Here is a 14,407-nt window from a genome sequence, read left to right on the forward strand (position 1 = left end):
ACCCAACTGGCACAGGAAGAAAACACATGTGTGAGTACTTGCTCACGTACACACACCTGTACATATTTCTAGATGCTACCATGAGCTAAATATGCATTCATATGGATGTCTACAACAAGAATCCATTACCCCAGGGGTCATTCAGGTCTCTTCCCTTGCTTTTCTGAAACCTGTTCCAGCAAGTGAGAAACCAAGTTCTTACCTCCACTGTGCATTTAGCTACATATTAGACCCAAGTGTACATGGAGAGTGGCATCAGAATCGACAGGTTCTTCACCGTGGGAACTAGCTTCATCAATTAGACAAGAAGGTGTACCTACAGCTCCTTTGGCCTTTAGTTCTATAAACTCCACATATTTCCAAAGTTACTTAGGTCAGTAATTTTTTTCTCCTACTTTTCAGTGAGGCTGTTTTATAGATGTATATTACATTTGCACATTAGAATCTTCTATCACATTTTGCCTTGCAGCCTCAAAGCACTTCACAACTTAAATGATTTTTCAAAAAGTTTCCTCACTTTAACAATCACTCATACCCTACAGGTTTTGATAAATGCATGGTGTCATATATCTACCATTAGAACATCATACAGCATTCTCTACCCTCAAATCCAGAATTAACATTTTAGAAATAAGTCCTATGAAATAGGTTGCACTTTCGGCAATGACAAAGTGTCCAACTGGATGTGCAACTGGTCTACAGGCCTTCAGAAATAAACATAAATGACGAGAAAGAATATTATCTGTAACAATGCATTTGAATTAGAGATTGATTTTGTTTTCCTAAGAGAGACAGAGAGAGGGGTGGGAGGGACCGACAGCAGGGAGCTCCCATCCGCTGGTTCACTTGTTATCTGTCGACAGTGGGCAGTTTTGGGCCAGGGTCAGGGCCAAGAGAAACTCAGTCCAGCTCTCCTACACTTGGTGAGGGCAGGAGGGACAGGTATCCAGCCACTTAAGCCAACCAGCCCTATTATAGGTCATCCTCACCTGCTGCTTCCCCAGGCGCGCATTAGCCGGAAGCTGCAGTCCAGAGCAGAGCAGCACTCAAAACCAAGCACTAGGATATGGAATGTGGGGGTTCTAGATTACATCTTAACTCTCCAAACTATAAAGATTTATAGTCACAAACCCAAGATTTCTTAACTTAACAATGAAGTGATAACTGTTGGAAAAAAGACCAAAATCACATAAAGAGTTCTACCACCCAAATACAACTTTTTACTTTAATGAACACTTACAGTTTTCATAAAAATGCATTTAAATGTTTTTCAACAAAAAAAATGGGTATACATGTGTATTATCTTGTAAAGCCAGGAGGTCCTAGTCATTGTCACTGGTATACAGGCTTTTTGGTTTTAACTTCTTAGCTTAAAAATACAGTTTGTATTGTTCTGGCAATAAGCATTTGATTTTTCTCTTTTCAATTGAAATAACGTCAAGCTTCCAGAAAGCCTGCAGGAATATTACATATTTTTGTGGTTGCTGACATGGCATTCCATCCCCCAGGCTGTTATGAGTATTTTCCAGAATTAGGTGTGTTTTTTCCCTAGCCTTCGTCATTAGAGACACCACTGTACCCAGGGAACCCACAGACCTCAGTCAAATCCCTTCATGGCTTTTCTTCCCTCGGAAAGGCCCCCATCACCCCATGCAGGGCTGCCGGAGCACCCACATGCCTGCCTCACACCTGCGGGTCGAATGTTCTCAGGCTAAATTACTCAGAAATGAAGGCAAGAGAAGAAAGGAAGCAAAAGTTGCACATTTTTAAATTTTACACAAATGCTGTTTGCTCAAATTTGCTACTCGGTTTCCTTTCCTTAGCATCCACTGAAATAGAGGGGTTTTATTATTGTGTGACCTTAAACTAGCTATCTGCCTCTCTGCGCCTCTGCTTGTATTTGTTTTGTTTCTTTTTCTTTCCTTTTCTGTTTCCTTTTCTTTATCTCCTTCATTCTTTCCTTCTTCTCTCTCTCTCAAGATTTATCTTATTTATACAAGAAAGGAAGATTTGCAGAGAGGAGAGACAGAAAGATCTTCTTTACTCCGCAAGTGTCCACAATGGCTGGAGTTGAGTCAAACCGAAGCCAGGAGCTTTTTCTGGGTCACCCACATGGGTGCAGAGTTCCAAGGCTTTGGGCCATCCTTTACTGCTTTCCCAGGCCACAAGTAGGGAGCTGGATGGGAACTGGAGCAGCCAGACATAAACTGGCACAAATATGGAATCCTGTCATCTGAAGGAGGATGGTTAGTTAATTAAGCCAACATGCTGGGTCCCTGTTCTTCTGTTTTTAAATAAGAGGATATTATTTATTTGAGGAGTTAATACATTTATATATAATGCACTCAGAACAGTACTTTGCTCCTAACTGCTTAATAAGTAGTAAATGCACCAGGACCCCATATGGGCACCAGTTCTAACCCCAGTGCCCCACCTCCCATCCAGCTCCCTGCCTGTGACCAGGGAAAGCAGTTGAGGATAGCCCAAAGCCGTGGGACCCTGTACCTACATGGAAACTGTTGGCTCCTGGCTTCAGATCAGCTCAGCTCTGGCCGTTGTGGCCACTTGGAGAGCGAATCATTAGATGGAAGATCTTCCTGGCTCTCCTTCTCTCTGTATATCTGACTTTCAATGGGAATAAATTAAGTTGTCAAAAGAAATTAAGGTTACCTTAAGAGGCACTCTTTATTGGGATGTTGGTTAAATGCAGATAAACATAACCCAATTGCAGTAGTCTGCCTGCACTAACATTAGCTTGCTTACAGAGGACTATTAACATTTTTCTCATACATGTAGTTTGCTTTTAAAATATATTAATATGTTAATATACTAATAGTTTTCTTTCAGTATACTAATTCAACATGCTAGTAAAAACAAAACTAGAAAAGTTAAGTTTTAGTTAATTTTCAAAATACTTTCAAGTGATGTTTTAATCCAGTGCCCCTTCAGGTTGTTGCATATTACTGTATGCACATTGATGTAATTGGGCCAATTATGGGCTTTAAAATCAATTCATCTTATGTCTTAAAGCCACTTTATCAGTTATGATTATTACTTCAGATAATAAAGATTTGACTTCTGTAGTTGGAATACACTGTAAGAATTCATTGCGAATGGGGTTTTTGGAGACAGAGTAAATTTTTCCATGAAAAACAACTTTATGAACAGTTCTCAATTTCTAAACTAGGACATAAAATCCATTTGTTCTGTAGGCAGCTGTAATTTCAATCAGGATTTCTGTAGACTAGATGCCAAATCTTCAACTTAAGATTTATGTTGGATTGAGGATGGTCATGTCTAGCACACAGGGAAGTGAAGGTACACTGTAGAATAAAAGGAGAACTCCCAATGAAACAGTTAAATACACCTTGACCATAGGATACTAGACTTTCTATCTTTGTCTATATCTTCAATTCCATGAGACACCTAAATAACAGAATGGTAAACTTGCAATTAAAGAGCTATAATAGAACTCGGTGCAATAGCCTAGTAGCTAGAACCATCACCTTGCATGCACCAGGATCCCATAAGGGCACTGATTCTAGTCTCAGCAGCACTGATTCCCATCCAGCTCCCTGCTGGTGTCCTGGGAAAGCAGTCAAGAATGGTCCAAAGCCTTGGGACCCTGCATCCATGTGCGAGACCCAAAAGAGGCTCCTGGCTCCTGGCTTTGGATCAGCTCAGTTCTAGCCTTTGCAGCTGCTTGGTGAGTGAATCATCAGTTGGAAGATCTTTCTTTTTTTTTTTTTTTAAGATTTATTCATTTTATTACAAAGTCAGATATACAGAGGAGGAGAGACAGAGAGGAAGATCTTCCGTCCGATGATTCACTCCCCAAGTGAGCCGCAACGGCCGGTGCGCGCCGAACCGAAGCCGGGAACCTGGAACCTCTTCCGGGTTTCCCACGCGGGTGCAGGGTCCCAATGCATTGGGCCATCTTCGACTGCTTTCCCAGGCCACAAGCAGGGAGCTGGATGGGAAGTGGAGCTGCTGGGATTAGAACCGGCGCCCATATGGGATCCCGGGGCATTCAAGGTGAGGACTTTTAGCCGCTAGGCCAAGCCGCCGGGCCCGGAAGATCTTCCTTTCTGTCTCTCCTCCTCTCTGAATATCTGACTTTCCAATTAAAAAAAAAACCTTTTAATAAAAAGAACTATAATACTATAATAATAAGGGGGAAAAGGCAAGAGGGGAAGTTGGGGGATAAAAAAGGGGAGGGAAAGACTATCTTTTGCCTGGCCTAGCCCTAGCTGTTGCAGGCCTCTGGGGAGTAACCTAGTGGATAGAAGATTCTCTGCCTTACAACTAGTTACTTGAAAATAAATAAAAGTACACGTGATTTCATTCACTGTTTTAGCACAGGCCCTAGTGAACCTAAAATGAGTGACTCCCTCCTGCAGTGGCTGTGCTGGTTCTAGTGCCAGCCACCATGGCCTGTTCCCTGCACTGCCAGTGACTTCCTGCCTGGCTCACCCCATCCCTGCCTAGCAGTTTCTAACACCTGTAGGTATAGGTGTTCAGTGTATGTTAAAATGAGGTTATTCCATATGGGTCTGCGTGGCATCTGATGACAACTGGCATTTATTTCATTTTACTACTACTACTAGCTCTTTTCTTTCCGACATAATCTAGTCTCTCCTGAATTGAGGAATCATTCATTCAGGGCTGATGGCTTTCTAGAAGAATGAATGTTGAAGTGTACTAATATTGTGCCCCTGAGTGTCTGTCCCTCTGTGAGTCTCTGTTGGGAGTTTCCAAAGAGCTTCTCTTCACAGCACCTGTCTTTGGTGGCATATTTTGCTGGGAGTTAGGTCTTTGTCTCCAGAGACCACGTGAAAGCCTTACATTGAAAACACTGGCTTGCAGCTCCACATCCCTGTGTGCAGGCTTCATGTCTCTGTTCATTGGCAGAAAAGGACTAAAAGGGAATCTCTGCGTTGATACCTCTGGAGAGCCAGCTGACCCTGGTGGCCCTGGCAACCAAAGCCATGTGGTAGACTCCATGAACTTAGGCCTCTATTTTTTAACCAGGAGAATGTGTGCCTCTCCCAGTGGTCATTATTTGACAAGTTTTCTCACTAAACTATAGGCACCTTAGTGCAGAGATATTAATTTTTTTGTATTCTAGGCCCAGGCTATGCCACTGCTTGGGACATGGTAGCCGTGCAAATATGTATTGTAAGAGCCTGAACTCAAGAACATAGATGGGACCACAGAAAATTGCAGTTGAGCAAAGGATTTCCTGTTCCCAACACCATTTTTTTTTTTTTTTACACTTTTAGTGAATTCCTGTTCAGTGACCCCAAAATGGGCTCAGACTTTGCCTTTTGAATAGCTGCTCTTGGTAATCTCATGAATTTAAATTTTCTGATTTTCTTAAGTTTTACAACTCCGGAATTACTTTAGAGAAGTTCCCTTACTTCTTAATGTAGTTAAGTATGCAAACTTTGTACTAGTATATTCCCAGGGCCTGCCTATACAAGTGCCTTCCACATTTACATTCAAATAACTGGTCAACCAATTCATCTGTTATACATTTACAACACCAATGGAAATACTTCTCATTCTGTTTTCTTGTCTTGTTTTCTCCTTTGCTACCCACCATTGCTGTTGAGTCAGTCCTAACTCCTCAAAGTCTTCTGGAAGATGTGTCCAGCTATCAATTCCTTTTCCAAACTACTTTAATTTGGTTCTTTCTAAAACAAACAAACAAACAAACAATCAGGCAAATTGCCTAATATCAGGACTTAAACAGGACTACTATCTACATTTCTCAAATATTTTGAATACTTTATGCCCCTCCCCTCTAGAGGATCATTCTCAAATCCAAATGTATTTCTGAGCAGTGTGTTAAATTTGCAGAAAACCAAAGGCTAAGGGATTCTGATTTTCAGGATACAGAATGGTGGTTGACTCACAGTACTGGACTTCAAGCCATACAACAGAAAGATGGCACAAGTTCTTACTACTAGAACAATGTCTACAATAAAGCTAAGATTGTATGTTGTGCGAGGGAAATAATTACTTTCAAGTTCCACGATTTGGCATTCTACGAATAGAGAGAAACCACACACAGTAAATTATGGAACATTTTCATATCCACCTTACCAAAACTTGCATGTGTCAATAACTGATCTCAAACACACACAATCACACATAAATAATTTCCTAGGGCAGCCAAATCTACTTCTCACTAAAGGTTTAGGAACCTACCACTTAAATTTGTGGATATTTCTATTTGTAAAACAACAAATAATGCTTTTCACTAAAGCTATGTGTTCTATATTGGAGACCATGAAAGAACATATCTGAAGAAATAAAACAAAAGGCCACTCCGCGTATCTTTCCTTGGTACTGTTACATGTAAAATGACTTCAGAAGTAGACAGAATTCTGCTTTTACTCCCACCGATGGTTTATGAAAAGCACCAAACATGAATTATAAAGAATCACATGCATCAAAGACTCTGAATGCCAGGCCTAACTTTAAGGAGCTAAACAACCTTAAGTTTAACCCAATATTTACTGTGGTCACCTTTTATTTTCAATGCTTGTTCTACTGGAAGATAGGTAAGCCAAGAGATATTAAATATTATCAACTATTAAGAACAACAAAGAAGGGTTTAAGGAAAGAATATATTTGAATCACATAAACAAACAAGAAGGTATTACATAAGAAAAAAATAATGTAACAATTTATGTAAGTACCTAACATGAGCATGCTCTTATACCTAAAACAAAAGACAAAAAGGTAACATTGCTACTATATATATATATTTGACAAGTGTGCATTAAAGAAATCTCTAATATAAAACATTTAAAATGTGGAGAATACTTTTTCAAGATACAGAAAACAACTGTTAAGACAGGCACACCCACAATTCATAAACATGCTTGTGAAATAAAATGCCACTGAGCCCATTTCTCAGATGTAAAAACACTACAAAATTGTTGATTACTGGATATTGGCTTTCATTTTGCATTGAGTTCCAACACTGATTGGTATGAATTCTCAATTACTGTTATTTTTCAGTTTTCCTGCATGAATGCATCTATTTAGTATGAATACTTAAAACAGCAACATTATTTGCATTGAAGTCACCTTTTGATGTCATTTTTTATTTAAAAACGGCATTATAACTAGAAAGTTTTTACACTTGATCTGAGCCAAAAGGCCGAGAAGCAATTAGAACGTTTTTATTACAACCTATAATGATTTGGAAGATCTCAAACTCCCACTCAATGTGTTCCATCAACCATAAGTATGATCTAAGGAACCCTAACTTAAAAAAAAAAAAAAAAACAAAAACCACAAATGTGAAAAGCTGGTTATGTTTAAAGATTATAAAATTGATTTATTGTAAAAGCAATTCAAGAATACCCAGTTAAAATCTTATTACAATGCTACCCAATACAACCAAGAAGCAGTTAAACACTTTTACATCAGGAACAAGGACATAAAACAAGAAAGATCACTTCAAGGCTGTGATTCAAACTAAAAAACAAAGGACGCTTAGGTCTCCTTAAGGTCAGTACATAAGATATGATAAGATCAAGGCACTGTGTCAGTCAGGTACCACAGTGTTGCTACAACATTGAGGTATAAGTGAGCAATTAAATTCAAGGGGAAATAAAGATCTGCATATTCTTGTTTGTGGGTATACTTAAGTGACTAAAGAAACTGCTTTCAATGACAGCAAGATACAAGACAAGTCCGAAGAGAAAATAGTTATAAAATTCTCTAGTAAGGTCCCACTAAATCTTCACAACCCACTCCCACCCGCCCACTAAGCTAAAGCTATTCTGCTGATACATATGATATGATCTTAATTTGTGGCTTACTGGCAAATTGTAGGCATTCCTCCTAAGGAGCTTTGATCTTCTGCACATTAAAAACAACAACATGCTGTAAAGTTCATATACTCAATTTTGCTTTCTAGGTAGAATTTCATTATTGCTTTAAAACTCAATGCTTCTGTACAGCGGCTATTCCCCCCCACCTCCCTCCCTGACTTATCTGAGATATAATCTTTCTGCTGTTTTCTTAATAAAAGCCTTCGAGTCAATTTTTATGAGTGATTAGACCTATGACTCATTATATACAACACAATGATTGCATTATTTGAGCACTGAAAGTACTTAAAATGAAACTTCCATTTTTGCACTCCTCCAAGTTGAAGGGCCAAAACACTTACATTTACTAATTGAAAAAAAAATTCCGTCTTCCCATGGCAAGGCTTTTCATAGCAGCTTTAGCTAGGAAAAGGGGTTTTATATCTGTTACAAACCCTTGAAAATAAGGGCCTCTAGAAACATTGAAAGACCCTTAAGTCACAGAGGTTGCAAGTGGGTGCCACTATAATTCATAACCAACTACTACTTCATAGCTTATACTGAAGAATTAATTCATGTTCATTTTGTTCCTTTAAAAATACTCTTTGGAAATCATTATTACTACTGTAGACACTCTAATTATATCTCCTCCTGTAAAAATAAAGGTATAATTATGATTATCTCTATTTCTTTGCTAATTTCAACTACCAATATACATTTCATCAATCTGATCACCTTACCAACTAACTCATGACCTTTCAATATTCTAAGTACTAGTGGGGGTCAATTTTCAGCATAACTATAAGCAAGTCTTACAACTTTGCAGGTAAAACTTAAATCTAGTCTTTAAAATGTTCACTACAAATGAAAACCAACATACTAGAATTTACTTCTAAGACAAAGGTAAAAGTAAACTTTCCAAGCTAAAGAAGGCAAACCACTATAAAGCTTATTTCTGTCATGTACGTGATAAACTGAGTTGTGAATTCCCACCAAGACTCAAAATTCATCTGAGGAAGTTCAAGGGGGAGAAATAAAGTCATTTCCTGTTTGTTCCTTTCCAACCCTTCAGATACTACTTACTGTATGTTCAAAGGGCATAGAGTACTTTCCTAGGCACTATGCATATGAACAGCCCTTTCTAGAATACTAAACTACCTCAAACATTTGCAGATTACCCAATTAAGTTCGAACCACCTGTGAAATATAAACCACTAGTAATGTACTCAAAATGCATACATTCAAAGCTACCATTTAAAAAAGCAACTGTAGAGAGACCTAAAAAGATACATTCTCCTATCACACTATTATAAACATTTGCAGTGTATGTGTGTTTACAGAGAGAACAAATATCAAGATTTAAATAAGATGGTAAAAAAACTGGGAAATGTTGATTTTACCGAAAGAACTACAATAACTGCCCCAAGCTACACCTAGAAACAAACTAATATGGTAATTTGCCTATGTTCCAACAAAAATAAAAACAAAACCATAAAAATATCCACCAAAACCTATACTAGAGTATGTGGCAATAATTAATATATTTCTATGGAAATTGTCTCATGCCTTATAAGCTCCTAAAGCAAAATCAAGGTCACTATGTGACTAACGATAGCACTAGGAGGAAAAAAAAACTGCTGAAAGTAAAACAGTCTTCAGCCTTAGTTTCAGCTCACTCTTCAAATCAGCATTAATCAATTAATATTAGATACAACATTTTTGGCTTGTCAAACCAGTAAGTCACGTTTTCCCACTGGCCAAAGCCAGCGGAAGAAACAACTGCTTGAACAAATTAAACGCTGTGACATGAAGCATTTCATTTGCAAGTCTGAGTACTTAGTTACAAGGACTGGTGAACGTCTAACTGGGCAAAAGGAATGGCATCAATTATCCAAACAGGCTCACTTCTCCAAGCCCCCAAATGAACAGTAGTTGTAATAGCAAAAAGAAATAAAACAGTTTTGCTTTTGCTTTTATGGTTTTTGATTTTTTAGAGCCAACTGTAAGAGTTCAGCAATATATCAACAGCAGCAACGGACAAGGGAGGGCAGAGAGTGGATGAAAGGTTCTTGCTGGACGTCTGTTCATCTGTTTCTGTAATGGCCAGAAAACTGTGACTGGCGCATCTCCTTAGATCCTTCACAGATTTACAATTCAGTCTACCTGAGAGCTCTATAACCACGTAAGAAAACTTTCTTTATCTAGCTTGGTTGCAGCCAAAACAGATTCCATATCATTAAGGATGTCAGAACTCAATGCTTCCTGCAGACTTGGCATCAACTCCTCTCCTTCTATGTTCATTCCATCTCCTTCCAGTGTTCCAAGGTCCACATTTGTCCCAGGAATGGCTTCAAGGTAGTCTGGGAAACGGTTCTGCTGTGAGGGCAGGGTGCTTTGGTTTATGGTATCACCTAGTTGGAACAGATAGAGATTAATATAGACCTTCTAAAAAAGCTAACATCAGAACTGTATCATATGAACATTCAGAAACCTGAACCTATGCCCAGAATTTATTTTAGGGTCAACAAGCCACAGATAACAAAATAACAATATAAAGTTTACTTTTGCCTCAACATTGGTTAGGATATTAACCAACAATTTCATGGCCTAGTACTAGATGCTGAGCACTAGAGACTGAAGAGGATTAAAAAAAAACCAAAAAAAACAAAAAAACTCTTTCAAAAATTGTATGCAGAATGAGAAAGAACAAGAATGTCACACACCAACATCACTACCCTACTGTCTTTCAGATACAAACTAGCACCGTGAAAGAAAACAAAAAAGAATGCTAGAGACCTTTCTCTTTCCCTTATGTATTCTCTGGGGAATACTAAAACGCAGTGTAAGGACTATAGGAATAGTCTATTACACTCGTGGAGATTCACATATATAATGTAAAAGCAAACTTCCTGGGAGGTCTCCAAATAATAACAACAAGAATAATAATAAAAGTCTTGCTTCTGGGTTTCCAAACCCACCTCGCCAGAGGTTTTTTTTTTTTTTTTGGATATGACAATATTATCATTCCTCAGTACTTCAACAGAACCACTGGATGCTACAGAGGTGTGAGAAGAACGAAAATTAAAACAGCAGCAAAGGGAAGTGAGGTACATGATAGGTTGAAATGATTTCTAAGGATGATTTAAAATCTGGGTAAGTAGAGAGAGGAGGTGATGGTGTGAATTCTAGGGCACATCCAAGCCTCGGTGCTGGGTAAGTAATACAGGCATAAAAGAGAAGTCGTGGGCTAAATTTGGAGCCAGCTAGCTATAGAATCATTTCATTTCTTGCCAGTTCATGAACCAGTTGTCAAGTCCAGGGCAGTGGGCACCAGGAAAACCAAAGAAGAACTGGTTCCTACTCATTCATGTGCAGCAACTATTTTTTAGCTCTTGAAACACTATTTTTTTCTTTTTTTTTTAACAATCAGCAATTACTCTAACAATAAAGCACTTATTACCTAATATTGCCCACCTGTTTCCTAAGCCCATAACAGGTAAGCAGGGCCAAACACCCGCAGAGAAGAGTAAGGTAGGTATTGAATTCAATAGAGAAGCCTCTCTAAAATTAACAATGTAAAATTAAAACGGAGAGAAAGACTTCTAATAGGGTCCTTAATTACTATGCTGCTAGCATATTAAACTAAGCTACCTTGTCAGTTTTAGGCTCCAACTGAATTGAAGCTTACAGGACTGTAACTGGTTCTCTTCTGAAGAAAAATCTGTGCTCACTGTGGCTTGTTAGACTTGATAATAGGATTGTCTATGAGAGTAGATCAGCTAGAATACCAACCTGTATCCATCTCATCGACGCTGTTCAGGAAGTCATCTGGCGTGCGAGGGACACTGTAGCTGCTCATGCTTAGTCCGCTGTCCGTACTCTCATCTCGAGAGTGATAGGTGCCACTACAAAAAAATGATTTAAAACCTGATACAACAATTTATGAAATCCAGGGTAAGCACAATGATTTATCAGACTAACCCTCCATCTGCAAGTGCTGGCATCCTTCACAGGTAACGGTTCATGTCCCAGCTGCTCCACTTCCAATTCGTCTCTCTACTTATGGTCTGGGAAAGCAGTGGAGAATGGCTGAAAGTGCTTGGGTCCCTACACCCACTTGGAAAACTAGGAAGCTACTGGCTCCCAGTTCTGGATCAGCTCAGCTTTGACTGTTATGGCCACTAGTAAACCAGTAGATGGAAGACATCTCTATTTTTCCTTCTCTCTCTGTAAAAACCTGCTTTTCAAATAAGAAAAATTTAAAAACACAAAAATTTCAAATTTCATAAAATCTGGGCACAGCATGGTAGCCTAGTCACTAAAGTCCTCTCCTTCATGTGCTCGGGTCCCATAAGGGCGCCAGTTCATGTCCTGGCTGCTCCACTTCCCATCCAGCTCCGTGCCTGTGTCCTGGGAAGCCAGTAGCGAACAGCCCAAACCCTTGGGACGCTGCATCCGTGTGGGAGACCCAGAACAAGCTCCTAGTTTCTGGCTTCAAATCAACTCAGCTCTGGCCATTGCAGCTGCTTGGGGAATAAATCTTTGCAAAAAAATTCATGCATTCTAAGATAAAGATAAATGCCTGCTCAGTACCAACATGATCCCAGGCGGACGAGTGAAAGTCTTGTGTAATATCTGAAACAAGTACCCTCCTTCATCACCAAGGATGAAGCTTATACTATAAAGTGAAACAGTGATTCTAAGGACCAAGAACTCTTCCAAGGTTGCATAATTAATAGCAAACAAGTGAAAAAAGACACACCCAATTAGTCTTCCTAGTTGACATAAAGTTCTCTGTATAGGTATTCTTCCCTAACACCATTTGCCCCGAGTGGGCAGGGGTCCACATAACTCAGTTGTTTCAAGATTTAAATTCCCCAGTTGTGTGCATAGGGAGAGAGGTCAAAAATGCAAACTCCAGGTGGGTGGAGCGACAAGCCTGTACTAGACTTAGGCTAAATTCCTCACTTTCATGCAGAAAACTGCAGCCAAGGAGAAATTAACCCAAAACAAAGAACCAGAATTCCTTTCTGGACTGGCCCAAAAATAGAATAAGCAACTGCCGATTAAATAAGAATTCCCACATCTTGATATCCTTAGTTCTGTCTGGATGGGACAGGGGAACGCTTCAGCTTTAGGAGGACTTAAATTTTCCAGATTCAGAAACAAAACATACAAGAAAAAAGTTTCTAGAGAATCTAGAGAAAAACATGAGCCAAGACGGATTTTTATTTCAAGTTGAATGAAAAGTTTCCCAAATTAACGTACCAGTATGGTAAATCACCTGAACACATTATTTTCATAATCAGAACACTTTGCTAAGCTAGCAGCACAAAGATACCAGCTAGCTCTCATTGTAAAACTGTAGAATTCTACTAGTTCCAGAAAATCTTATGGAAAAGTACAAAGGCAGGGCAATTTTTACTCTCTTAATGATCTCTAAACATAAATGGGAATTTTAATTTCTATTCACAACTTGGATGCTTGATGCTTAAGTAACTACCTAACTTACACAAAAGTTAGAAAACTCCAACAGAAAGCCCTGAGCTTGTAAATAAGCTTTTATACCTCGTCAAAATTACAAGGGGGACTACTCAAAATTTCTTCCCTAAGCTGCTCAACGCACTGGCCCTGCCCTCCTCCCACAGGTTTACTCTAACGCTTCTACCATATTTGGCAAGATTCACAAGCCTCAAATAGATCCAAGAAAACACGTTTGCCTCTGAAACCATCTGCACACAATGCAGTGTTGTATAAGAAGGCTTGGGTGGGCTTTAGTTTTGTCTTTGTTTATCTTCATCAGACACAATGGCTTGGTGCTAAGACATCAGTCTATTTGCCATGCTGAGCTGGAGCACACATGGTTACCTGAGCATGTGTCATTCATGACAGGACTTATACATTCTGAAAAGCTAAATTGCAAATGATGCAGAGGCTAATGACTTCAGGCGTGAGAACAAAAAATACACTAATACATTATATATAGGAGCTATGTGAAGTATATGAGCAAAATACTTTGAGATCACAGAAAAGGGAGATTAATGAGGAAGGGGAAGGTTTTATAAAGGGGAATGTCTGAGCTGGCCCAGAGGCTCTCAGAATAAAAGGGAGAATGGTGATACTAAACCACAAGCAAGAGTCAACTCTAAGCCAAGTTAGAAGAATGTGTGTACAGTTTAGGGGATGCATAAACACTAACAAGCAAGCAAGAGAGTAACCATCAAGGATTATTCTATGCTGGCTTACTCCCAAATGCCTGCCACACAAGGTTTGGACTGGGTCAAAGACAGGAACTGTGAACTTAACTTGGGTCTTCCACATGAGTAATGATCAAAGGCTGCCTCCCAAGGTCTGTATTACCAAGAAGTACGGGTCAGAAGTTGAAGCTGGACATTCCAATATGGATGTGTGCATCCTAATTTCTATATTAGTTGGTAGGCCAAGTACTCACCCCAAGGATTTAAAAAAAAAAAAAAAAAAGCTACAGCCAGGTTGAGTGCTTTAGAAGTAGGTTACTGCAAAGACTGTATAGTACGAATCTTTTCTTAGACTAGCAATACTGATTAACTAGCACT

At 39.1% G+C, this 14,407-nt stretch overlaps 1 protein-coding gene across 13 annotated transcripts in view; it reads right to left on the bottom strand.

Moving 5' to 3' along the window:
- Positions 1-9,811: 9,811 nt before the first annotated feature.
- Positions 9,812-14,407, bottom strand: part of YAP1 (Yes1 associated transcriptional regulator) — a 125,367-nt gene continuing 120,771 nt past the window's right edge. For 10 of the 13 annotated variants that reach the window (XM_058663985.1, XM_058663981.1, XM_058663983.1 and 7 more), the window contains 2 exons: positions 11,625-11,737; positions 9,956-10,243 (listed from right to left, as the gene is read on the bottom strand). In XM_058663985.1, coding sequence (XP_058519968.1) covers positions 10,005-10,243; positions 11,625-11,737 — 352 coding nt within the window. In that variant the 3' untranslated portion in view covers positions 9,956-10,004. Of the gene's footprint in view, positions 10,244-11,624; positions 11,738-14,407 lie in introns of all 13 variants that reach the window. The other 3 variants (XM_058663982.1, XM_012926929.3, XM_004585007.2) reach the window with 1 other exon arrangement.

This window comes from Ochotona princeps, chromosome 4, assembly GCF_030435755.1.
Source record: "Ochotona princeps isolate mOchPri1 chromosome 4, mOchPri1.hap1, whole genome shotgun sequence".
In the NCBI taxonomy this organism is placed as follows: Eukaryota; Metazoa; Chordata; class Mammalia; order Lagomorpha; family Ochotonidae; genus Ochotona; species Ochotona princeps.